At 42.6% G+C, this 26,191-nt stretch overlaps 1 protein-coding gene across 2 annotated transcripts in view; it reads right to left on the bottom strand.

The window, feature by feature from the left end:
- The window catches only part of LOC130833278 (serine/threonine-protein phosphatase 4 regulatory subunit 1-like), a 72,944-nt gene that overhangs the window by 38,895 nt on the left and 7,858 nt on the right, over nucleotides 1–26,191 (bottom strand). For both annotated transcript variants that reach the window (XM_057702735.1, XM_057702734.1), the window contains exons 3-5: nucleotides 12,718–12,850; nucleotides 2,319–2,425; nucleotides 853–995 (exon numbers count right to left, since the gene is read on the bottom strand). In XM_057702735.1, coding sequence (XP_057558718.1) covers nucleotides 853–995; nucleotides 2,319–2,425; nucleotides 12,718–12,850 — 383 coding nt within the window. The remainder of the gene's footprint in view (nucleotides 1–852; nucleotides 996–2,318; nucleotides 2,426–12,717; nucleotides 12,851–26,191) is intronic.

Here is a 26,191-nt window from a genome sequence, read left to right as displayed (position 1 = left end):
CATGCAGCAGGAAAACACAGCAACACCTAAAAAGTGTTCTCACTCTACTATGCAAAAATCTGAGTCTGATTGAGCCTCTAGACTTCACCAGTTTGGAGGAAATGCTGGGAATAGAGGAACATCTGAAACAACACTGGAAATGCAATCACCCGGCTCCCAAATGTGGGAAAACCTATAAGACTAATGACCTAGCTTCTTCAACAATTAAACAGCAGGGGAGGAAGAACCGTTATAAATTAAAGGGGATTTGAAAGACACATCAATCGAATGCAACGTGTAGACTTTGTGTGTATTCTGGTTTAAAGACTATCTGTAAAAAGTAGACTTATGAGAAAACTGGGAAAATTTGAACAGTGACTAGATATTAGATGATATTAAGTAACTACTGATAATTTTTACACTTGTGATAATGCTACTGTCATTATGTGGAATTTTTAAGTGCCTGTATTTCTTAGGGAGCAATACTAAAGCATTTACAGTTAAAATGTCTGGGAAATGCTTTCATTTGGGTAGGATTTATCCGGGTAAGATAAATGAAAAAAGACTAGTCAAATGTTGATGATAGTTGGAGCCAGGTGAAGTGCATGTGGGCTTTCATTTTTATACTCTCGCGACTGCTAGGTGTGTTTGAAAATTTCCATAATAAAAAGTTTAAAAAAGAGAGAAATATCTCATGATAATAAGAATGTGTGCCATCTACCTTCCTATGTGATTAAAGAAACTGGGCACAAATAGACCTTTTGTTCTTGAGTCACTTAACTTTAAGAAGCTGTTTTCTGAATTATGAATATCAGCTCACATAAGATGAAAGAGAATTTGCTGCAGAGACCTTAAGATTATCATTTTTCACACCTGATTGTTTGGATCTGTGAGGTACGTCACCACAATGGGTATGAGATACTCAGAGAGCACCACTGGAAAATCTGATCTGTTTTCTTGTAGAAAAATGGCAATAGGAGGAATCTGTTCCATCAGCTCAGTCCGCACGGTGGGCTCTGCAGCAATAAAAAAATGAGAAAGAGAATTATATAAAAATAAGCCAAGCATCGTATATAGTATATAGTGCTAGTTTCTAGCTTTTCATACTAAAATACTTCATCAAGGAAATTAGACAAATGCAGTTTAAAAATCATTTCCCATTTAGAGTATTTATGCTACAGACGCGCTTAAAAAGCTAATAAGCTACCTGGCAATATAAAAACATAAAAAGAAGAGAGAATGACAACTCTATTATAACAAGTCATATATAAATTGAGGAGTGAGCAAGAGGTCTGCATGCCGGGCCAGCGTCCAAAACCCATTACAACTAATGGCATATACACCAGGCCTAGGGGTTGTGCTTATTTAAATTCCAGCCAGAATGTATACATTATAAATAATTCTTTCATAAATGTACTCCCCCACAATCCACGCATCCCAATTATCTCTAAGGCAAAGCATTAAACAAAAGAGCAGCTCTAGCTTCAATATACCACATTAAATGTAACACAAATAGATAATTGCTTCACCACTGTACATGGTGACTCATTCACAAAGAGAAACCATTTAAGGGCTCACCGCATCCACTTGGGCCTTTTTAAAAGCACTGTGTCATATACTCATACGAGCATTTCAAACTCATATGGGAGCTACATGGAAGGGCTTATTTTTCTATTTCCAATTAAAATGATCAGAGTCTAAAGTAAGCCTAGGATTTTAGAAACTCTCTGAAGCTGTTCACCAGTCATTATAGATGCAGGGGGGCAGGGGGTGCAGAGCAGCCATCACCACTGACAACCCCACTCGCCACTCATCTTACTCATCTTGACTCTGTGTGTGGGAGGGGGAGGGGTGTGGGGGGCGGGGGGGGGGGGTGTGTGTGGATGGACAACATCTTAGTGTCTACCATAACGCAGTGTGCTTTTCTTCCAAGACAGCACTCATGGAGAGGTACAAAGAGAAAGAAAAATCAAGATTAGCCTACAAAGATCACAGGTGAGGGAAACTAATGATTGGAATTGTTCTAATCCAAAGGACTTCTTTTGATTTGCTATTTCTTAGCAACCAACAGTCTGGTGAAACTCACTAAATACAAAAGGCCTAACTACCAGGGCAAACAGCATTCATAGTCCTTAGTCATTCTAATTTTCTAAAAATAAGGATAATTTCATGCCAAATAAGATGCCCGTTCTTCATGACAAAATCCATTCATGGTTAGACACTGCTTAAGGTTTACTGATTAATAAACAGGTTTTATTTTAATCAGCTATCAAAGCTTGCATACAATGTCTTGGAAATACGCAAGTTAAAAAAAAAAAGTATACAATCCTTGTACAAACCTGCATCTTCCGACAGCCTGACCAAGATCTCCATTACCGTTATGAAGTCTTCTTCGTTGTTACTGAAGTCCCGGAAGACATCAAGCAGCCCCCTGGCGATGATCTGACTGTGGAGAGAGAAAGGGTGCATCCAGTGACGTGTGCTAATGCCAACACACGCTACAAGCAGCTCATACCATCAGGGGCCAAGGAAAGTCAGCCACCTCCGTCCAGAGGGAGAAGACACATCCAGGAAGGTCCAGAGGCAGTCAGCATCCTACAGGAAGGGACCCATACCCTCCATTCTGGCAGTCACTGGAGGTGGAAACTGTCCACCTGCACAAAGGAAAACCTTTTTCTCCTTTTCTGACTGATTCTTCAGGCCTAGATAGACTTGGAAAAGAGGTCCCATGACAGCAGAATGAAAAGTTCCAAAGGAATTTCTGATGGCCATCTCGATCTCGAATGGCCTCTACCCACGAGGTGTCAGTACCAGCCCCCAGCTGCCCCCTCCCCATGACGTGACAATCAAAAATGCCTCCAGATATTGCCAAATGTCCACTGGGGGCAAAAGCACCCCTGGTTGAGAACCACTGCATTAAAAGATGCTGGGCAAAAGGCATAAGGGAACTCTCTGTACCATCTTTACAACGAGTCTGTAAATCCAAAGTTACTTCAAAATAAAGTTTAATGACAAAACAAAACACAAAGACCAAAAAAAGCCACAATGGGGTAACACTACCTCCACTGGAAGAACGAAAATTATGATAACACTACCTAGTGCTGATAAAGATATGGGACAATAGGAACTCACAGACTTGTTTGTGGGAATGCAAAATAGCACAGGTTATTTGGAAAGCAATTTGGCAGTTTCTCAAAAAGTTAACTATATACTTATTATTCAAAACAGCAGTTCCCTCTTAGGTACGTACCCAGATGAAATGAAAACATGTCCACACAAAGACTTGTACACAAATGTTCATATTAGCATTATTTATCATAGCCACAAGATGGACAAATCTCAGTGTCTGTCAACTGGGGAATGCGTACACAAAACAGTATATGCATATGATGGAAGAGGACTCCACAAAAGAAAGGAGAGAACTACTGGTAACAGCAGGGAGGAATGGCAAATGCCTTTTGCTAAGTAGAAGAAGCCAGTTAGAAAAGATGACATACCACATGATACCATTTACAGGAAATTCTTCAAAAGGCAAAGCCTTAGCATCAAAAAACCAGATAAGTGTCTGCTTGGGCCAGCAGTGGCGAGATGGGGAGACTGACTGCAAAGAGGCAAACAAGGAAACGAGGGGTTGCTGGTGATGTTCGAACCTGACCGTGGGGATGACCGCATGAGCACAGAACGTACCCCCAACTCAGCTCACCGGGCGCTCTAAATGGCTAGATTTGATTGCATGAAAAGTATACCTCGATAAAGGTGTCTTAAACAAAGACACTGATGAGGGGAGACGCCAATGCGATCGGCAGTGGCTAATGGTGGCCTGGAGGCCTTAGTGTGCCCGCGAAGACAGACTGGCACTCCTGACAGGTGTCTTTGAGCAAATGGAAAGGATTCTCTGCCTCTGTCTGCCCCTCTGGGACGTGACAATCTAGAAAGAATACATGTCTCTGCGTCATTTCTGGCCATGCATCAGGAGAATAGCTGAAGTCGAAAACCCACCTTGATTTTCAGAAAATGACTAGAAATGTGGAATTCGAAGGGCAGTCTTCTGGCCCAGCACACTATGCAAAGAAATCTGCCAGCTCAAACCTGTCCAGGGAGAGACTTACGCCACCCCTGGGATGAAAGGTTGAGATCTGGCAGCCAGGAGGTTTGGGGAAGCCAGAACAAACACTATAGAGTCCCTGATTACACTTCACCGGACCACATTCCTGGCAGCCTCCCCTGGGAAATCAAGCAACTAAGATCCCCAATCTGCTTGTCGGGCCACAGAACGGACAGACAAAACTGCATCTAGCCCCAAGCGGTCACAGGGGGCCTGCCCTCTTAAGGAAAGCGAGCAAAAGGGTGAGAGAGGGCCCTGAAGGGGTGCGGACACATCCGCCGCAGTGAAAGCAGAATGCATGAGAGCTGCATGCGCACAGACCGGCACTGTGGAGAACCTGGCTGCTTGACGTTGCAGTGACCTGCAGAGGTCACAGCGGGTGAGCAGAGGCCAGAGCATCAGCTTCGATACTCCTCGCTGTCAGCTGTGCTCGTGACAGGACCGAGAGGAGGACAACGGTGTGCCCAGAAAAGTATGAGGAGCTCAAAGGAGACGAGGAGGTGGCGCCCGGGAAGCTCAGAGCCAGCACGCGGCACGTGACGGCCCTCCGGCGTGGCAGCCGTCAGTCATACTAGGATACAAGCAAAGAACTGCAATCAAAATGTCTGTTGGAAGAGGGAAGCTGCGTAAATGATGTAGCCATACACGGGCCCACCATACAACCATTTTTAAAGCTACCTACAGAAATGCACTGTTGGAAAGAAGCCCGTGATCCAGAAAATGAAAAAAAGAGGAAGACTTTTACATATAACATGAACCCATTTCTTAACAAAAATTATGTCTATGCATATACGTGCAATACACGTACACATAAACACGCTCATATATACATATGCTCATTTAGGAAACGTCTGGAAGGATGTACACTGAACAGATCACAGCTACTATCTGAGATTAGAGCGGGGGAGGGAGGGAAACTATTTAACTCCTGAAATTGCTAAATTTCAAACAGCATGTAATATTTTTGTGAATTTTTTTTAAATATAAAGAAAGAGGATGGCGTGATTTCACAGGGCAAGGTTCCCTGGAAATGTCACCGTGGAAGGAACCCTTGGTGTTGCTGTCTCTTCTTTCCCTCACCTCCTCGTGCAGGTACCATCAGGAGTTCAGCCCCGCTGGCTCTGGACTCAAGGCAGGAAGACTGTGGTGCAGAGACCAGCAAGTTCCAGGCCCTGCCCTGAAGGAGCTCAGAGTCGAGGCCCGCAAGGAGGCGGGACATCGATGACAACAGAGAAGAAGGACGCGAAGGAGTGAGGCAGGGAGAGGAGCGTGTGGATGGGCAGGTGTCAGGCAGGGAGACAGCGGGATGTGGACATTGGCCCCCGACGTCAGGACAATCAGGCGAGGGCTTGAAAATCTGTCTGATTCCTGTGCTGCAGGTCACTGCACGAGCTGGACGTGCTGAGGCAGTTAAGGAATACAGGGACTCCCTGTACTTTCTGTTTGGTTCTTCTGCACACCTAAAATTGCTCACAAAGATAAAGTCAGTTAATTAAAGAAAAAAAATTAAAGTGAAACAAAAACCTTCCAACAAACAAAAGCTGTGTGAATTCATTGACAGTGGTCTTGTACCAACAAGAATTGTGAAAGGAAGTTCTTGAGGCCAAAGGATATCTGACAGAAATGGACGGTTTACAAAAAGAACAAAAAGAGCATGAAAAGGGCAAAAATGACAGCAAATATAAAAAATATTTTTCGCATTTTAGTTGCTTTAAAAAGTTGGCTATCTGAAGCAAACACAGTAACAAGGTTTTGTAGGGTTTGTAACTTGTGTAGAGGTAAACCGTAGAAAGACAACAGCCCAAAGGTGGGGGCAGGGAAGCAGAAGTCCACTGCTGTGAGCTCCTTACACTGCACCCTGCACTGTATGCAGAGTGGAATAAGCTAAAGAAATATACCAGAATCCTTACAACAGCCAATAAACATTTTTAAAAGAGGTATAACGAATAAGTCATGGTGGAGATAAATGGGAATTATTAAAAAACACTCGATTTTTCTTAAAACGGCAGGAAAAGAGGAAAATAGCAAGAAGAGTTTAGACAAATAGAAAACAAAGTGCAAGACAGTAGATTTAAACCAAACCATATCAACAGCAACAAACGTAAGTGAGCTAAACATTCAAATTAAAAGGCAGATTCTTAAACTGGATAAGATAGCAAGACCCAACTATATGCTTGTTACAGCAACCACACTTTAAACATAAGACATAAGTAGGTTAAAAATAAAAGTATGGGCAGAAATATACCACACAAACACCAATCAAGAGAAAGCAGGAGTATATATATTAATATCAAACACAGTAAGAAAAAGGAATACTACTAGGCATTAAGAGGGACATTACACACTGACAAAGAGGTCAATTTATCCAAGAAAACAGAGAAATACTAAATGTGTACACACCCAAGAACACAGCTTCAAAATATACAAGATGAAAACCATTCGAACTGAAAGAAAAACAGGTAAATCCACGATTATAGTCACAGATTCCAACATTCCTCTCTCAGTAATTGACAGAACGAGAAGACAGAAAATAAATAAGAATAAAGAAGACCTGAATAATGTTTTCAAACAACATTCCAAGTTGACGTTGATAGGATACTCTACCCAAAACCACTGGGATGCACAATCTTTTCAAGTGCAGGTGAAACATTCAACAAGTTAAGTAGATTCTGAGCCATAAAACAAATTGTAAAGAAGAGAAATAACACAAAATATGTTCTCTGACCACAAAAGACTTAAACTAAGAATCAAATAACAGAAAGATACCTGGAAAATCCTCAAATGTTTCAAAATTAATCCATATACGTCTAAATAACTCATTGTCCAAAGGAGAAATCATTATGGATGTTAAAAATACCTTATACTGGGACTCCCCTGGTGGCTCAGTGGTTAAGATTCTGCCTGCCAATGCAGGGGACCCAGGTTCGATCCCTGGTCCGGGAAGATCCCACATGCTGCAGAGCAACTAAGCTGGCGAGCGCAGCAACTACTGAGCCTGCATCCTAGAGCCCACGAGCTATAACTACTGAGCCCGTGTGCCACAACTACTGAAGCCCACGCTGCTAGAGCCCATGCTCCACAACAAGAGAAGCCACTGTAATGAGAAGCCCACGCACCACAATGAAGTGTAGCCCCCAGGCAGCAACAAAGACCCAACACAGCCAAAATAAATAAACTTATTAAAAAAAAAATACTCTATACTAAAGGTAATGAAATATTACCTATCAGAACTTGAGGACACAACTAATATAATACTTAAGTATTTATGATACTTAATATAGTGCTTAATAGCAATCTTAAAATGTAAAATGCAGATGTTATAAAAGAAAGGCCAAAAAGTAAAATGTTAAGCATTCCTCAAAAGAAGTAAGAAAAAGAAGAGCAATTAAACTACCCCCCCAAAAAAAAAACTCCAAGGAAGAAAATAATACAGATTAGAGCAAAAATTACTAAACTAGGAAGTGAACATACAACAGAGAAATTCAAAGGCAAAACCTGACTCTTCAAAATACCGAATAAAATTGATAATCCTCCAGTAAGAATCACCTAGCTAAAAAAGAAAGAGAAAAGGCAACAAGAACCAACAACAACAGGATGGAAAATGGGGCCATGTTACAGATTTCACAGACAATAAAAAGGAAATGACCATTTTCCAACACACAATGAAATAAGAGATTTAAGCAAGGATTATTTATGACCACTAAAATCATTAGAAGAAGGGTTGGTGAGGAATTGTGTAATGAAAGAGTTGAACACCTGCGCCCACTGCTCAATATTAACATCACTGAAAGTGGGACAACCAGACCTTGTCTCCTGATGTTTTGTAATAAAAAGTACACAAAACAACATATAAAGTATTGTTAAAAAAAAAAAAATGAAGCAGAATCTAATCAAGTCTCCAAGTTTAATTTTTGGTTTACAGAAAATACAGAGAACAAAGGAACACGTTAAATTACGCCATGAGAATAATGACCACCAAATCCAGAATGTGGAAAATTCTACAAGACTAATGACCCCTTCAACAAATAAATGATGTAGGGGGAAGATGAGAGGGAGAATCAATTACAGACTAAAAGAGATTTAAGATCAAAAGGAAAAAAACTATAAATGAAAAAAGACAAGAGACACATCTACCTAATGAAATGTGTGGACCTTATTTGGATCATGATTCAAACAAACCAACCATAAAAAGGCATTTTGAGACAGTCAGGGAAAACGGAACACAGACTGGTAGACTGGAAGGCATTATTGTTAATTTTGTTGAATGTGATAATGAGACTGCAGTAGATTTTAAGCCTTTCATGGATAAAATGATATAATATCTTAGATTTCCTTTAAAATATACCAGCAAAAGAGCACAAAACTTCTACAGAGAAAATGATCAAATTTTATTGGGACATTAAAGGAAACCTACATAAATGGAAAGATACCCATATTTATGGGTTAGAAGTCTAAATATTGTAAAGAGGGCGATTCTCTCCAAATTGATGTTCAGATTCAATGCAAATCCAATCAAACGCCTAATAGGTGTTGTTTTTGTTTTGTTGTATTGGAAATTTATATGGAAATAAAATAATTTTATTTTGAAATTTACATGGAAATGCAAAAAGGACCCAAGAATAACAAGTCTTGTCAAAGAATAAAAACAAGGTGAGAGTTCTTTCTCTATCAAATATCAAGACTTACTACAAATCTACAGTAATCAAGACAGTGTGGTATTGGCTGCAGGGGAGAAAAACGCATCACTGGAAGAGGAGACAGTCCAGACGATCACCAGCAGATGCTGGATCATAACAGAGACAGTGCTGAGGAAAGCACGTATTCTTGGTAAGTGGTATTGCGACAATTAGGGAAATGAATCTGGACTCTCCCCCTTTCACACAACAAACAAAAATCAATTTCAGATGGATTACAGACCTAAATGTGAAAGAAAGAAAAAAAAAGAAAAAACCAACTAAAGCCCTTAAAGCAACATAAAAGAATATGTTTATGATCTTGGGGTAGAGGAAGACATTTTAAAGACACTTCAAAATGTACTAAGGATAAAAGAAAATGTGGATAAATTTAACTACATTCAAACGAACAGCTTCTGGTCACCAAAACAACATCATAAAGAAAGCTAAAGCACAAGCCACAGAATGAGGGAAGATGTCTACCATACACAACTAACAAAGGATTGAAGTCTAGAACATACAAAAAACTTCTGTAAATAAATAAGAAAAAGACAACGCATCTACCCTCTACTCGCCAACAAAACATTTAAACAGGCCCTTCACAAAAAAAGAAATTCAGATGCCCAACAAATGTATGAAAAGGTGTTCAAACGCATACATAAGGATGATGTAAATTAAAATCACAAAGCGATATCATTATATACACTACCATACTACCAGACTGGCTAAAAGTTTACAGTCTGACCACATCAATCGGCAGATAAAATGTAGGGCAAAGGTGGGAGTGGGAACTGTGGCAACCACCTTGGAAAACCGGCACCATGTACTAAAGCAGGAGGCAGGCAAACCCCATCACATAGTCATCCCTAGGGAAGTGCCGTATAGAAACGCACACTTACGTGCACCCAGATACACACACAAGAGCATTCACAGCAAAACTGTTCACACCAGTGAGAAACCTTGAACTGCTGTAACAATAGTGGTAAAGGTCGATATATTCAAACACCAGGACACTGTTACAAGAGGAACACACTCAAAACTATATGCAAACCACAAAGTAACATATCCTATATGACTTCATCTATTTCAAGTTCAGAAACAATACTGTTAAATTATATTATTTGGCGGCAGATATTTACGTGCTAAACCTTGGAAGAAAAAGCAAGGAACATAAAATCAGATTGTGGTCAGCATCAGGAACTGGCTGAGGGCAGGCTCCTGGGATGACTTAAGTAACGGCTCCATGGGCATTTGCTTCATAAAAGTTCCTTAGACTTTACAAGTACGTTTTATCCAATTATCTGTACGTGTTATATTTCTCAACAGAAGTATTAAAGAAAGGTGGAAGGGAGAGATTAAAGGAGAAAAACCATCTGATAGTCTGAATAGATGTAAAAGAAGCACGATATAAAATTCAGACCTCACTGAGGCTTTTTAAAAATGCTTAGTGATTTTTTTTTTATAAAATAAATGACCTATACTCTTCAAAATGTCAACAATATCAAGAGAGGGAAAGAAAAGCTGAGAAACCGTTAAAGATTAAAGGAAACTAAAGAAACACGAAAATTAAATGCAATACATGATGCAGGCTCGGACTCTGGACCTAAAAATCAAACAAACAAAAAACCCTGATGTAAAGGACATTATCGGGACAATTGGAAAAATCTGATTAAAATCTCCCTATTAGATAATAGTATTGTATTAAACTTAAATTTCTTGATTTTGATAATTGTACTGTGATTATGTAAGTGAATGATGAATGTCCTTGTTCTTAGAAAAATGCACACTGAAGGATTTAAAGGAAAAGTAACACAAAGTATATAACTCAAATGGTTGAGAAACAAAAAGGAAAAATACAGAGACAAATAAAACAAATGTGGCAAAAATGTTAACAAGGGACAAATCTGAGTAAAAAACATACAAGAATCCTTCCTACTATTTTTGAAACTTTTCTAAAAGTGTGAGATTATCTTTTAAAGTTTAAAAATAATCTCCTAACAAAACAGAAATATAAAGAAGTATAAACCAGAAATATAAATTTTCTTAAGCTGATAAGAGGTAGCTACTAAAAAAACAAAACAAGATAAGAAGATAAGAAAGGAAGAAATAAAACCATTTTTCACAGACAATATCACTGTAGTATGTAGAAAACCCACAGAATCCACAGGGAAGTTATTACAGTTCATAAGTGAACTTAGCATAATCAATGGAGACGAAATCAAAATATAAAAATCAATTCCATTTTTCATATGTCAGCAACAATTACAACTTTTTAGAAATGATACAATTTACATTAGCATAAAAGATCAAATACCTAGAACTAAATCTAACAAGATATGAAAGATCTCTACAACAGAAAATTATGTATTATAGTTTTATAGTTATTTACGTGTATGTTTATACATATATATGTATATACGTGTACACACATACACAGGGAAACAAGAAAATCTTAAAAAATGGAAGGATTAGAAAACTAAATATTGTAAAGATATCAATCTTTACATACTGATTTATAGATGCAATGCAATTCCAATGAAAATCCCATCAGGTTTTTTTCCCTAGAAACTGATAAACTGGTACTACTAAAATACACTTGGAAATGCAAAGGACCAAGAGCAGCCAGGACAATCTCGAAGAACAAAGTGGGAGGACTTGCTCTACCCGATACCAAGACTTTAATGATAAGATTGCAGTAATGAACATGGTGGGGTCCTGGTGTGACAACAGCCACACAGCCCAACACAACAGACTAGAGAGTCCAGAAATGGACACCTGACTGAGACAAAGGTGGCAATGCAGAGCAGAGACCAAAACGCTTTCAATAAACGGCAGGGGGTTGGTTAACTGGAGACCAGGAAGGAAATGAAACCTGACCCCTCCCTTACATCACCTACAAACAAGAAAGGCAATTCCAGGTGGACCGTGGATCCAAATGTAGAAGGGAAACAACAAAACTTTAGGAAGATGGTGTAAGAAACGATGCTCATGGCCTTGGGGGAGGCAGACCTCTCACACACGGGACATGAAAAGCACCGACCCTAAAAGAAAAAGTTGCTAAATCGTGGACTACATTTTAATGAAGAGCTGCTCATCAAAAGACGCCACTCAGAGTACCCTCATTTCCCCATCTGTAAAATTGGGATAATAATTGGGCTCACTCAGTAGCAATTGCTGTGAGACTTCTATGATTTAATAGATGTAAAAGCAGAGAAGATAATTTTTTAAAAGAGTAGTGGCGGTAGGAAAAGACAGTGAGTAGGAACTGGTCTTGACAGAACGTGTGTTTCAGGGAAGGGATGCAGGGAGGCCCAGGTAGAGTCCAGGACTGTTTCGAGTGAGAGGGGATTTGCAAGGGGAAGGGAAGGGGTGGGAGGCAGACGAAAGAACCCTTCCCCTCTGAGGGAGGAGGGAAGTGCCAGCAGATGCAGGTTGGGGTAGATGGGGAACCGAAGGGGATGCCTCAGTCTCTGCTTTCTTCCTGAAGTAAGAGTCAAGGTCATATGCTGAAGGGAAGAGGCATGGGCTGAGCCTGGAGGAGGGTCCTGCCAGCACTACGAGGAGTGACAGCAGAACATGCAGGACAAGTGGCACGGAGGTCCCTGAAGCCCGGTGCCGTCAAGACACAAGATGGGCGAGCCTCACGCTAACTGATGCATCTCATTTACCGGACACATTTTACTTTTCTGAGTGTCGCACACGTGAAGGAAAGCCAGTGAGCAATCCTAATTATTTAAACCCCATTAAATTTCATCACCATCTCCTTCCTGGCTTACTGGGTGGTCAGTAAAACAGTAACAAGAATACTGGGAAAGCAGAATACCACAGTACTGTTAGGAGAGACTCCCAGCATCCGCGGGACAGCCCGGATTCCTCCTCCTGCAGGCGCCCCTGCAAGGCTGTCACGGGCAGGTGGCCGCCGCCGGCCGCTTGACCGTGCGAAGGCCGGGCGCAGCTTACCGGTTGAAGACGTTGCCGCTGAAAGCGTACTTTTCCAGGCGAGCGAGTGGAGGCAGGTTGTCCTGGCCTGGAATGTCCAAAAAGGCTGTCACCCTCATGCTGTCGCAATCGGGACCATAGTCCTCGAATCCATCTAGAGGGGAAGAGGGGAACCACACTCGTAAGTGTGCACCGACTCCGCCATGGGTCACACACTTCCTACATTCGCAGGCCTTCCCAGCTGAAGCCTCTGAGTACCGCAGGCTTGACAATTCGCGGATGATAAAGCGGGCGGCTTCTAATCCAAGGGAAGGGTGATGACACCAGATCCGCCGAGAAGGGCCAAACGCCCTCCTTTCAGGGCTGTCGGTCTGATGCCGAGTCACCTTCCACCACCATGGATGGGACCCTCTCCGCCACCTGCGACACACAGAAGCAAGTGAACAAAGCGCTCGCCCCTATGAAGACTGGCTACAGAGCTCTATGCAAACACGTTCAAAACGGTCAAAAGAAAAAGAAGTCTGACCCTTAAGCAAGAATCTGACGACGAGTCCGCGGCACCATAAACATCCTCGAGTGTCGGCCTACACATCCTCACCAGGCAGCTTCACCCACTCTGTGACATCGATTCTCATCAACCCTCAGGCCTGGCCTGGCAACACCCAACCAGACGCCTCCAACTCACTCTGGCCCCAAATGAGCCAGCTGTCATGCTGACTCTTCCTCTTCAAGTGGCTTCCCCCATACCCCCCCCTAAGGGCAGGCATTCCCTCCCTCCAATGTAGCGCCAAAGGTCCCTGGAATGGAAGAAACCCCCCACCTACTGTGTATTAGCTGTGCGACCAGAGTACGTGACTTAACCTGTCTATACTCCCATGTTCTAACAGGCAGAGTGGCTATAAAACCCTACCTTTGCCCTGTCCAGATCTGGGAACAAGTGAGTTCGTGCATGTCAAGACCAGTGGATCTGGCCACTCGTGATCTGGGCTTGACCTTGGCCACCACCCTCTACGTGCCCATGCTTCAGGCGTGGAAAGGCTTCCCTCCCATCCCCTGCACTGAAATAGCTGGGAGAAAAGTACTATTGGCACAAAAAAAGCAGAGGGTTCCTAACTGGCAGATATGAAAACCATGGTTCATTTAGGCAGTGACCGATAAAGAGTTGAAAAGAAGAGATGACAGTTTGTGCCTAGGTGCTTACTTTTCTTTCAAACATTAACCACATTTTTTCTCAACCAATTCTTTTAGGCTAGTAATGAGAGCCTATTGAAAATTTACACGGTATATCAGTTACCCAGAGAATTCTAATAAAGAATTGTACATTTGTAGGAAAAATGTGTGTGACATGATCAACTACGCCATTTCTCTGCAGGATCCCTGCCGGGGAGGACCAGGCCCCCAGCCACACTCACTCGGCATTCGCTCTCCTCAGTGCATTTTGGGACCCAGGAAGAACAGGCGACCTCCAACCCACAGACGTTCACACACATTCTTAACCCATGAAATCCTGTTTTAAAGCAACAGAAAATATCCAGGCTTTCTTCAAAAAACTCTGTTTATCAGAGAACTTGGCAATTCGTTCTACAAAAGAATAACTGTTATTAGAGAATATTAATGATTCTACTACACTAACTATAGAAAACTACACTAACTGTATGTGTGGAAATAAAAGCCATAAGCCATAAAATACTGGATAATAACTAAACTTTATTGGTTAATTCCTATAAACCAGGAACTGTGCGAAGAGCTTTCTCTATAGCAGTAGTTCACTAAACTCTGACACTAACCATATTAGTCCATGTTTCTGTTAAAGGAATTGAAGCTTAGAGAGGTTAAGAAATTTGCCAAAGGTCACATAGCTAGACAGTGGCAGAGTCCGAATTTGAACTCAAACAGTCGGACTCCAGGTGTTGCACTATGTTGTACCACCAGAGAGGAAACGGAAAGTTTACTTTTCAAAGAAATCCCTCTCTCCTCCCTGTTTGGGATTCAGCCACAGTGGTGTTCCCTTAGTTCTTCCAACACACCAAAACCCTTCATCGCAATGATTTTGTATGTGCTGTTCCCACTGCAGACACTCTCACTCCTTAATCCCCACGCCCTACCCCAGCCTGGGTATCAGTGTCCAAAAGAGCCTTTCCCTGACCTTTGGGGGAAGACCGGCCTCTGGCGACAGCCTGTCCTGTCTTGACACTCCCCACAGAGGCGCTGGCACCAGGTTTCGCGACTGCGCGTGTCTACCTCCCAGCAGCTCTGCCGGCTCTGCGGAGGGGCTGCATACCCAGCACCCAGCACAGTACCTCACAAGCAATAGGTGCTCTATAAAAAGGAGTGAAATGAAGGCACGCCAACAGACACTTAAATGAATGAAAACAAATATTAAATTTTAAAAAAGAATATTATAATATAGAATCATAAAGAAGCAAGAAGGAACCTGAGAACATGCCTTGATAAATTCCCTCATTTTATATTCGGGGCCCCCAAAGCCAGCAGCAAAAACTGGGATTCTTAGAACCTAAATGTTCTGCATTCTGGCCCAGTGCTCTTTCGAGAGATGTATAGAAAAACCTACTGAGATGAAGGCTGAAACAAGAGCAAAGCCAAAGGGAAGGGTTGTGGCCTCCAAGGCAACTGAAGGAAGGCGAGAGAGACTTCCATTTCCAGCCAAGAAGGTAAAAGACCTGCGAGGTTTACACAATTAGAAAACCAGGGAGAAAAGTCAATAAAAGAAAAGTTTTCAGGCACTGGACAACAAGCAGCCCAGCCTAGGGTCCCTCAGAGGAGACTTCTCCTTGTCACAAACAAGGAGAGCCCTGAGGTGGCAGCCAGCACTGACCGTCTAGAGGGTTCTCAGCTGCAGAGCAGGAAGTGTGAGAGGGCCAGGGGATGGCGGGGAGCCGCAGAGATCAGCAGAGCAGCCCCTGGAAGATAACCACTTGTGCGTTGCTAGGAAACCACTGCTTTAGCAGAAGTTGACACCCTGCGGTCAACATTTAAGACCTACACACAGGTAGGTCCAAGGCACTAGATTTCTGATGCTTATGTGGGGATAAAAGATACGGGTGGTAAATTTGAAACAAAGCCCCCAATATAAGACAGTTGTAGAAAGGGGGCTACAGTTAAGGTGGGAGTGGGGTAAAGGACAGTCACTCCTCAGAAATGAGAACCACAGCCTTGCAGGACCTATGGGTGTAGAGACCAGATTTACACGACCTGGAAAGTGTAGGTGCCTCACACTGAGTAACTGGGAGGATCACTGTCGAGATTTACTCCAATTCCAGGCATCCCTGCTGAAGCAAACAAGCTGTTCTAAAGAGACTTTCACAATCCAATAAGCATGCACCTTTGTAAAACAATCCCTGCTGAAGCTAAACAATAAAAAATTGCAATAAAAAATTTCAAACTATACATGGTCACAAACCAAGAGGAAGAGTCAGCAAACACAATGAATGAGAACTTGCACCCCAAGATTAGAAATATTAGGAAAAAAATCTGAAATAGACTATCAAATAATTATGCATAGAATGAATAGGATTTTTAAAGTAGATATCATAAAAAAAGAGAAGTGTGAGGGGTGGGAGGAACAGGCACATCTGAAAAAGAACCAAGGAGAAATGAAAAATAGAGACAATTTAATTAAAAATTCAGGAGCGGGCTTAAATAGCAGTTTAGACACAGCTCAAGAGAGTTAGTGAGCTGGAAGACCGATCTGACAAATCGCCCAGAACACTGCTCAGAGAACTAGGGTTGGAAAATACGGCACAGCAATTAAGGCACATGAAGAATGGAACGCTAAGGTCTATGATAGTCCAACAGGAATTCCAGGAGGGATTGGTGAAAGTAGGAAGAGGCAATATTCAAAGAAAGAATGGCTAACAACTCTCCAGAATGGAAAAGAAGATGAGTATTCAATCTGAAGAAGTACAGATCCTGAACTGAATGATGAACAACAAATCCACACTTAGAAGTACTGAGGCACACCAGCGGCAAAGACAAGCATCTAAAGAAAACAGAGAAAAATTAAAGATTAAATCCCAGACCTCTCACTCAAAAGATGCCAGAGGCATAATGTATGCTCAACAAGAGTATGCGTACGAACACCTGATTCTGAAATCCTGTTCCGCCTCTCAGAAGGTAGGTACTCCAGACAAACATCTTGCCTCTCTGATTCTGGGTTGCTCACTCTAAGAAAATGGATGCCTGTTTCAGATGATTGTGGTGGTGCAGATTACGTCACAGCAGACAGATAGATACAATTCCATAGCATATGATACACACAAGCACTTTGAAAATATCGGCTGCTGCTATTATTATCCCTAAATCACTGAGCACCTTATATTACTGATATTGTTTATGTTTCTACCTCCAGAGTCCTGGACAACCACAGCCACTAGAAAGTCTGTGTGTGTGTGTGTGTGTGTGTGTGTGTGTGTGTGTGTGTGTGTGTGCGTGCGCGCGCACACACGCGCACACAGGGGTGAGAACCAAAAAGGAAAACATCAGAGAGGGGAAGCCCTCGTATAAAACTCAGCCCAAACTCTGGCTTGACCCCTAAACCATACATTTGTGTGGCAAACTCCAGCGCAGCTAAGGCTAAGAGAACTGCACTGAGATGTGGGGCACCACCCACCACAGGAGAGACAGTGGAAACTGCTGGATCTCAGTCAATTTAAATGCCTACTGACACAAAACCAAACAAAACAAAGCAATCAACACTCTCTGGAGGCATACAGCAAAATTCAGAGATTTTTACAGCACACAACACTCACTATATCCAGGTTACGATCCAAAATTACTCAATAAACGAAGAAACAGAAAACTCAAACTAGCTAAAAGAAAAAAACGTCAAAGCAGACTGAAAGGATCCAAATGCTGGAATTACAGCCAAGGATTTTAAAACACCTATTATAACATGCTTATGGGTATAAAAGAACACATGCCTATAATGAGTGAAAAGACAAGAAATCTCAGCAAAGAAACGTTAACTATAAAAAGACACCAAATAAAAATCTAAAATTGAAACAATATCTGAAATTTTAAAATTCACTGAGCAGAGTTAACAGAACAGAGATGACAAAATAGTGGCCAAAAATTCTTCAAGCTCGGTGAAAGAAACAAATATATAAAAATCAAGGGTCTCGGCAAATCTCAAGATGATAAATACAGTTGGCCCTTGAACCACACCGGGGTTAATCCAAGTATAACTTATAGTCTGCCCTCCAAACACGCGGTTCCTCTGCATCCACAGATTCAACCAACCACAGACCACATAGCACTGAATATTTACTGCTGAAAAAAACCTGCATGTAAGTGTTCCTGCACAGTTCAAGTTCAAGTTCTCCAGGGGTCAACTGTACACGGAAAACCACACCTAGACACATCCCAGTCAAACTGCTGATAATCAAAGAGAACACTGAAAGCAGCAAAGAAAAAAAATTACATGCAAGGAGTAATGATTCGAATGTCCCCTGACTCCTCACCAGAAATAGTGGCGGCAGAAGACCCTGGAAGCATATCTTTAAAAGACTGAAAGAAAAATCATTGATCTAGAACTTGACATCCAGTGAAATATCCTTCAGGGAGGAAGATGAAATAAAGACACTGTCAGACTAAAAACAAACCAAAAAAAGCACACATGCTAAGAACTTATTTTTTAACACACCCTTTTAAACATTGCCAGCAAACGCGGACTGCAAGAAATGCTCAATGAAGCCCTACAGGCTGAAGAGGACGGGTACCACTTGGAAACTTTACCTTCAAAAGGACTCAAGAGCACTGGAACTGGTAAATATGCAGGTAAATGTTTTAAAAACTATTTTTCCTCCTAATTTCTTCAAAATACACATGATAGTTTAAAGCAATACAAATCAAAAATTATAACGTTGTATTGTACAATTTACAATATGCAGGTGTACTATGCAAAAAAAACGGTAACATAAAGTAGGAAGGTAAGAAATGCAACCAGACGGTTGTCAGCTTTCGACATTTTACAGAAAGTGGTGCATTATTAACTCTAAGTAGACTGTTTCTGTCTCCACGGCTGGACTTGGAGGCCCTTTAAACCCTGGGACCATGTCATATAATGCCTGGCACACAACCGACACCTAATAAATATTGCTTTCTGTAGAGATCAGTCTCCCAAGACTGATTATCTGGATTCAATTCATGAGAGTTTAACAGTGCCTGAGAAGCTGAGAAAATCTAGTTTCCACCAAAAGAAATGTGAGGTGCAGCAACTAGCCTAAAGCCACAGGAGCCGTAACCACGAGTTAACAAGAAACCAGCACATTAATTCATTCGCCTCTGCTTGCAAAAATGAGAGGTCTTAGTTTCAAGACAGAAGGCAGGTCAAAACTATCACAAAACTGCCAAAATAAAATAAATTTCAACATCCAATATAAAGTTCATGAGTTAATCAAAAGTATTCCACCATCCTAATGATGACTATAGCAGAATTAAATTTTGGTAATTCATATTCAGTAGGTAAAGAGGGGCAGAGGGAAGAATGGTGTGTAAAATTCATTGGCAATAGTAAGAAATCTGAATTACAGGGATTTCTGTTTTGTTTTAAGAAGTGGAATTACAGTTTTAGTCCCATACAGAACAAAGAACCAGGTTATCACATGGCTACCTCTCCAGGAGAGTTCTGCATTAATACACCGCTGGTGGCCAATCAGAGCCTAAGAGGACCGGCCTCCATTACATCCCTGTTCGGTGGGTCACACACTCTCTGACTGCAGCTCTGACTTCATCAGTCAGGCTGCAAATGCAGAGCCGTCACCTGGCCTCAGTATGGACAGCTAGGGACGGCACATCCCCCAGTGTGACACAGGGGAGGGACATCAAATATCGCTGAACCACACAGTGGGAAAGTTATTCTCTTCTCAAATCTCTGATTAATCAAAGACAGTTTCCTTTCACAGTAGTGTGTCTTGAACACTTCCATAAAACTGGTTCATCTTCCTTTTAACTACAGAGCAGGTCTTCACACTCAGAATCCTTAGCAGACAACTATGTCTACCTTGAATTTTATCATGTTATTTTACTTCTGTCTTATGATATTTTGGTTAAGTTTCATGTTGAGCAACTCAAGCAAGTTCCCCAAAATGTGTTTAAGTGAAAGAAATTATTTGATATAAAGAAAAATACAGGCAGTATATAGATACAGCAGAACTAGGAGAAGCAGTACACAAATGACTAACTTCTGAAAAATACTGTATCAGTGTAATCCAAGGAAAATGTTTCCACTAATAGCATCACATTCATTTGCAAATAATGGTGTCTTTTATTCCAAATTCCCAATATAGGTAAATGTTTTCCTTTGTGTGGATCAACATCTTGGCCCCTTTCTAAATCCTACTTGAATCCAAATTGGAGAGATTATCAGTGAGATTATTACTATTACTTGCATTACAGGATACTGGAAATTTTTGGAACTACTCCATAAAAGCACCAGAGTTTACTAAAATGTACGTCCAAGACAGATTTGGAAGCCCCTCCCACAAAGTGAATGAAAACAGCCAGCATTGTCTTCAATGTCAACTCTGACAGCATTCTGACCAGATACCGTGATTAATAACCTCCTCCCATGACATTTTATTGTTTTTTACTAAGCCTTCAGAGACAAACTAAATCAATCAACAGCTGATGAACTATATAATAACAGAGTGGGTTTCTCAGCCTCAGCTCCATTGGTGTGATCGTGCTCCGTTGCAGGGCTGCTCTGTGCATCATAGGACATTCCGCAGCCTCCCTGGCCTCAACTCACGAGATGCCAGGAGCATCCTCTCCCCACTTTGTGAAAATCAAAAACGTCTCCAAACATCACCATGGGTCCCCAGTGGAGAACGACTGTGAAAAGGAAAGACGTGTTAGTGTTGTTACCTGAGCAGCCCCTGGGGAGTGGATGGTCCCAGAAGGGAAGGGGCTTCAGGTCAGCAGGAATGATCTGGCCCACCCTGGCCTCTCTGACCTCATCTCCCACCCCTGCCCTGTCCTCCAGCTACACAGCTCCTTGTTGTTTCCCCAGGACCCCAGTCGCTTCCCAGCCTGAGGGCCATCACACGGCCTGGTGCTTCCAAGAGCTCTGCTCCCCAAGATGTCCTCTGTGATAACTTCCTTCTTTTCAGTAAACTCTTCGCGTGCTCATCCTCTCTGAGGTCTGCCCTGACCACTGGATGTTGAAATTGCATGCCTCCCACCTACACCCCACTGTACCCTGATCGTTTTCTATTTTTCCAGAGAATGTATCACCTTCTGACACACAGGACGTTTTCTTTCTATGTCTACTGTTTATGAGCTGGGCCCACCCCCATGCCCCCACCATCACACCCAGGGCAAAAATCTGTTACTGACTCCTGGATATGCCTGGCACACAGCAGGCAAAGCTGCTGAATGAACGAATGGATACATGGTAAAGATCTATCAAGCCAGCTCGTTATGCCTCCTGACAGTGGCAGTAACACATCAAATGACTCCTGCTCCCAGGAAGAATTTTCTAGAATTTACATTTCTAGCCACTGCTAAGAGTGTAAACTGGCAACTATTCATGGAATAAGGAGTAAAGGTCTATGGACACGGTGATTTCAGGAGCAGTCGGTTATTCTGAGGTCCAGGTCACCCAGAAACATCAGAAATCTTGAGGATTCAAGCTAGAAATGAAATATGAAGTAGGGTATGAATAATTCCTTGTTCAAATTTTTTCATTATATTTTCTTACATTTGAAAGAAAAAAAGTTACCTACTCCATTCAAGAAAGCTTAATATAATACAGAAAAGCAAAGCCTCCTTAAGAAAATAGTCTCTAAAAAAATAAAATAAAATAGTTCCTAATACCTTCAAGCCTTTTTGGCTCCACTTAAAATATTTAAAAAACGATACTGATCACGATTGGCTTCATTTGCTAACTAAGCAATGATGAACTTTTGAGCAGCAGCTGCTTTCTAAGCTTCTGCCACGTATGAGTCTCATTGGCAAGTTTACACAGGACATCACTGACCCTTTACCAAAACTGACTAATAGTGTAAACCTAACAAAGACCAGCGGGGAAAGACTGAGAAGAAGTGCTATTTGACTTGTAGGCGTAGAGGCCCCCCACCACACCTTCTGCTCAGCACCCTGTCCCCCGCTGCACACCCACACGTCCACACATTCCCTGAACTGTAGGGTCCATGTCCCAGTGGCTCTGGTGCATCTCAGTAGCAGCTGTGGCCACTACCTGCCCTCCAGGGGACAGTCCAAGTTAAAAACAGCAGCTAACTGGCTAAGAGATACAAAGCTCACCTCCACCATCCAATCAAAACCAGAGAGGTTCTGAAGCAATAGCCTTACGCTCACCCAACCGAAGATGAGGTTGGCCCCACTTCAGTGAGGTACTGACCAGTTCACAAAGTACAACAGAATTATCATCCTTTGACCCTGACGCTGGGCGACTAAGTAACAAACAAACAAACAAACACCTTTTCCCTCATTAAATGTATTTCTGGAAGCTACAACCATGGGGGAAAAGGGGTTTTCCCTCTCCCAGATCCTCCTCAATGCTAACTGGCCACTCGAGGGTTATCTACCAAAAAGAGTGCACGTCAGTATATTCATCTTTTCAAACAGGCTGGGGTGCAACATCAATTGGTTGAGGTTGTTCTGGCGAAAACACACAGTGGACCCCGAGCACGTGCCTGCGTGTCCGTGCTGTTCACAAGACACCACTCCGTCTTAAACCAGGCTAAGTAGGAATTAACACTTTAAGGATAGTGTTAGGTGAATGTGCTTTACAGGTTCAAAGTACAATAGATACACTCAAATAATCAGAGAGAAAGAAATTTTACAGGTCATTTTGCATCACAAAAAGGATCAAAAGATCTAGTACAAAAAAACACAAGGCATGTTCACAGCAAACCCATCGCAAACATCCTCTCCCCACCCACCGTGATTAACTTCAGGTGACAACACTAGACCATAAGTCAACATTCGACAGAGCACTGGCGGTTCAGAGATGACAGAGGCATGGTCCCCAGACTCCAAAAGCTCCCAACGGAACAAAGATCTTGCCACACATAACAACCCACAACACCCCGGTGGCAAGAGCCATATAAACAAACCGGGCAAGAGACCAGCTCTGCTTGAGGGAGGAAGGAGGTAACAGGAGATGCTTCCCTAGAACAGAGGTGATATTTGAGTTGGACCTTGAAGATCGAATAGCTGTTCACCACATGGGAGGAAAGAGCAGATGTGGGAAAGGGAAAAAGAACATTCTGGATGAAGGGAAGAACCCATCGAAGGAAACTGCACTGGCTATCTGAGTAGTTCAGGAAGCAGAGATTTCCCACCAAGCCACCAAGCCCTGGCTGAGCAGCCACCCCAGAACTGGTCTGAAGTGGAAAGGTGAGAAAAAATTAACACAATAAAACTTGCCCAATGAGATACCTTTATTGGTCCAGACATGAACAGAGGTAGAGACGGAGGCAGGGTGTCAGAGCACATCTACCCCGGCAAGCGTTTTCATTAAGAAGCCGTCTCCCAGGCATTCCCAATATTTACGATTCTCCATTCAACATGTCACCCTGTCACTATAACTCTGTGTGAGATACACGCCCCGCCCCCACCCCCCCCAGCCCTGGGCCAGCCCAATTAGCCATACGATCCAATATTCTGTCCCCAACACGGCACTAGGGGACGCTGGCTGGGAGAACATGATAGACGCGTCCCACTGTCTGTGTCCGTTTCAAAATGTTAGAAGACTGGTTGACGGTGGCCTTATCTGCAAAATGTGAACTTAAAAAAAGAGAGAAAACTGTATTAATGTACGACTTATGTAACTGATCATTCTTAGCGCTTCCCATTAGCCACTCTTTGATGAACAATAACTAAGCCTTTGCAAGGCCTTCTATGATTTGGGGGAAACTAGAGTAAACCATCTATTAATGTATTATTTAAAGTGGCTTCATCCTTCTTGCTAACAGGCTTATAAATACTAATGCAGATTCTTAAATTGGGACTGTTTCTAAATTCTACACCAGACATACCCGACCCATCTGAAAGATAAAGAACTTTCTTGCTTCTTCCCTGGCTTTGGGGGGCTTGTGGGGGCCGGGACTGACCCCTGCAGGCTGCAGGTCCTTGTTGACTTAACTACATTTCACAGCGAGCTGCTCAGGCACTTCCTCTGTATACATGCTGTTCCCTAACAAGACCCACGCTGCTTTATTAGCTCCTGCACGAGCAGACCCATCCCATGCATAATGTTTCATACCACAGGTGTGTGAGGGCTACTGATGGTCATGACCAGCACCACGCGATGCGCTGGCTGAAAGACCAGCCCAGCTCACGAGCAGCCATCCTTTCTACACCATGCATACAGGGAGATGCCGCTTTGATTTGTGGCTTTAATCACGGCTTCCAAAACCTGTCATTGGTTATGACTCTGACTTTCACAACAGGAAACAATGAGTCGGGTTACCTGATAGGCAAGCACTCTGCAGCTCCGAGCTGTTCGTGGGCACACATCTCAATTTTCCTCCCGACCCACCCGTCTAGGGACGCAGCTGGAGGAGGTGGGGGCCGAGGGGACCAGACTCTACACAGTGTTAATGAATGGAAGAACACTACTGAAAAATGCAGCGACTTCTCCACTCAGACTTGAGGCAGATTCGAAAAGGAAAAAAGGTTGCAAAAGAAAACCGATAGCCGCTGGGGTGAGTGTACGTGTGAGCAGGGCTCTATTTTCCTTCTGTTCAAAATATTTGAGACAAGCAAGCAATCCCGGCCAACATTAGGCCACTTTTCTAATGACCACCTTGGCCAAATTGCCAGGAAGGTCGCCTTTCTCCTTCTGGAAAGAAGCAAACTCCTCTGCGGATGCACTGAGTTCCATGTCTGTCGCATGCCATCCAACCCCGCCGTCACCCTCCCCTTCTGCTCTCTGCCATCTTCCCCTTGGCACTGTCTCCTCCCCCACCCATGGTTATGCTCTCCCCTGTGCCTCCATCTTAAAAAGCTATGCTTTTTTTTTTTATTGAAGTATAACATTCACACAGAAAAGTGTACAAATAGTGTTCTACCTGACAAATTTTTTAACTGAATATGCCTGTGAAACTAACCCTCAGCTCAAGAAAGAATTTTACCAGCTTCTCCAACAGCACCCCCCCCGCCCCCTCCCACTTACTACCTCACCTGAGGGGACCACTCTCCTGCCTTCTACATCAGATCAGCTAGATGGCTGTGCTTGCTTCAGCACTCTGTACAAACAGCGTCATCCAATCTATAGCCTTTGTGTGTGGCTCCTTTCACCCACCCCAATGCTTGTGAAGTTCATCCATATTACTCAGTGCAGCTGTGAGCCATCCACTCTTACAACTGCATGGTTTTCATCGTGTGAATATAACCACAGTTTACAACCCATTGCACTCACAATGGACATTTGGGTGGGCTCTAGTTTTCGACTATTAACAATAGTACATCATCAAAAAATATAGAAACAATAAATGCTGGAGAGGATGTGGAGAAAAGGGAACCCTCCTGCACTGTTGGTGGGAATGTAAATTGGTACAGCCACTATGGAAAACAGTACGGAGGTTCCTTAAAAAATTAAAAATAGAACTACCATACGACCCAGCAATCCCAATACTGGGCATATACCCTGAGAAAACCATAATCCAAAAAGAAACATGTACCACAGTGTCCAGCACTATTTATAATAGCCAAGACATGGAAGCAACCTAAATGCCCACCAACAGATGAATGGATAAAGATATGGCACATATACACAATGGAATATTACCCAGCCATAAGAAGGAATGAAATTGAGTTATGTGTAGTGAGGTGGATGGACCTAGAGTCTGTCATACAGAGCGAAGTAAGCCAGAAAGAGAATAACAAATACCGTATGCTAACTCATATATACGGAATCTAAAAAAATGGTACAGATGAACCCAGTGGCAGGGCAAGAATAAAGATGCAGATGTAGAGAGCAGACTTGAGGACACGGGGTTGGGGAGGGGGAGGGGGGTGAAGGGGAAGCCGGGACGAAGTGAGAGAGTAGCACTGACATACATACACTACCAAATACAAAATAGCTAGTGGGAAGCTGCTGCATAACACAGGGAGATCAACTCGATGACAGGTGATGACTTAGAGGGCTGGGATAGGGAAGGTGGGAGGGAGTCGCTGGAGGGAGGGGATATGGGGATATACGTATAAATACAGCTGATTCACTTTATTGTACAGCAAAAACTGGCACAACAGTGTAAAGTAATTATATTCCAATAAAGAGCTTAAAAATAAAATAAAATAGATTATTAAAAAAAAAACAAAACAGTAGTGCAGGGACTTCCCTGGTGGCGCAGTAGTTAAGAATCCGCCTGCCAATGCAGGGGACACGGGTTAGAGCCCTGCTCCAGGAAGATCCCACATGCCTCGTAGCAACTAAGCCCGTGAGCCACAACTATTGAGCCTACGCTCTAGAGCCCGTTGGCCACAACTATTGAGTCTGCGGGCCGCA

This window comes from Hippopotamus amphibius, chromosome 12 (genome assembly GCF_030028045.1).
Source record: "Hippopotamus amphibius kiboko isolate mHipAmp2 chromosome 12, mHipAmp2.hap2, whole genome shotgun sequence".
In the NCBI taxonomy this organism is placed as follows: Eukaryota; Metazoa; Chordata; class Mammalia; order Artiodactyla; family Hippopotamidae; genus Hippopotamus; species Hippopotamus amphibius.
Note: the sequence above shows the minus strand (reverse complement) of the source record. Positions and strands in the feature narration are given on the sequence as shown.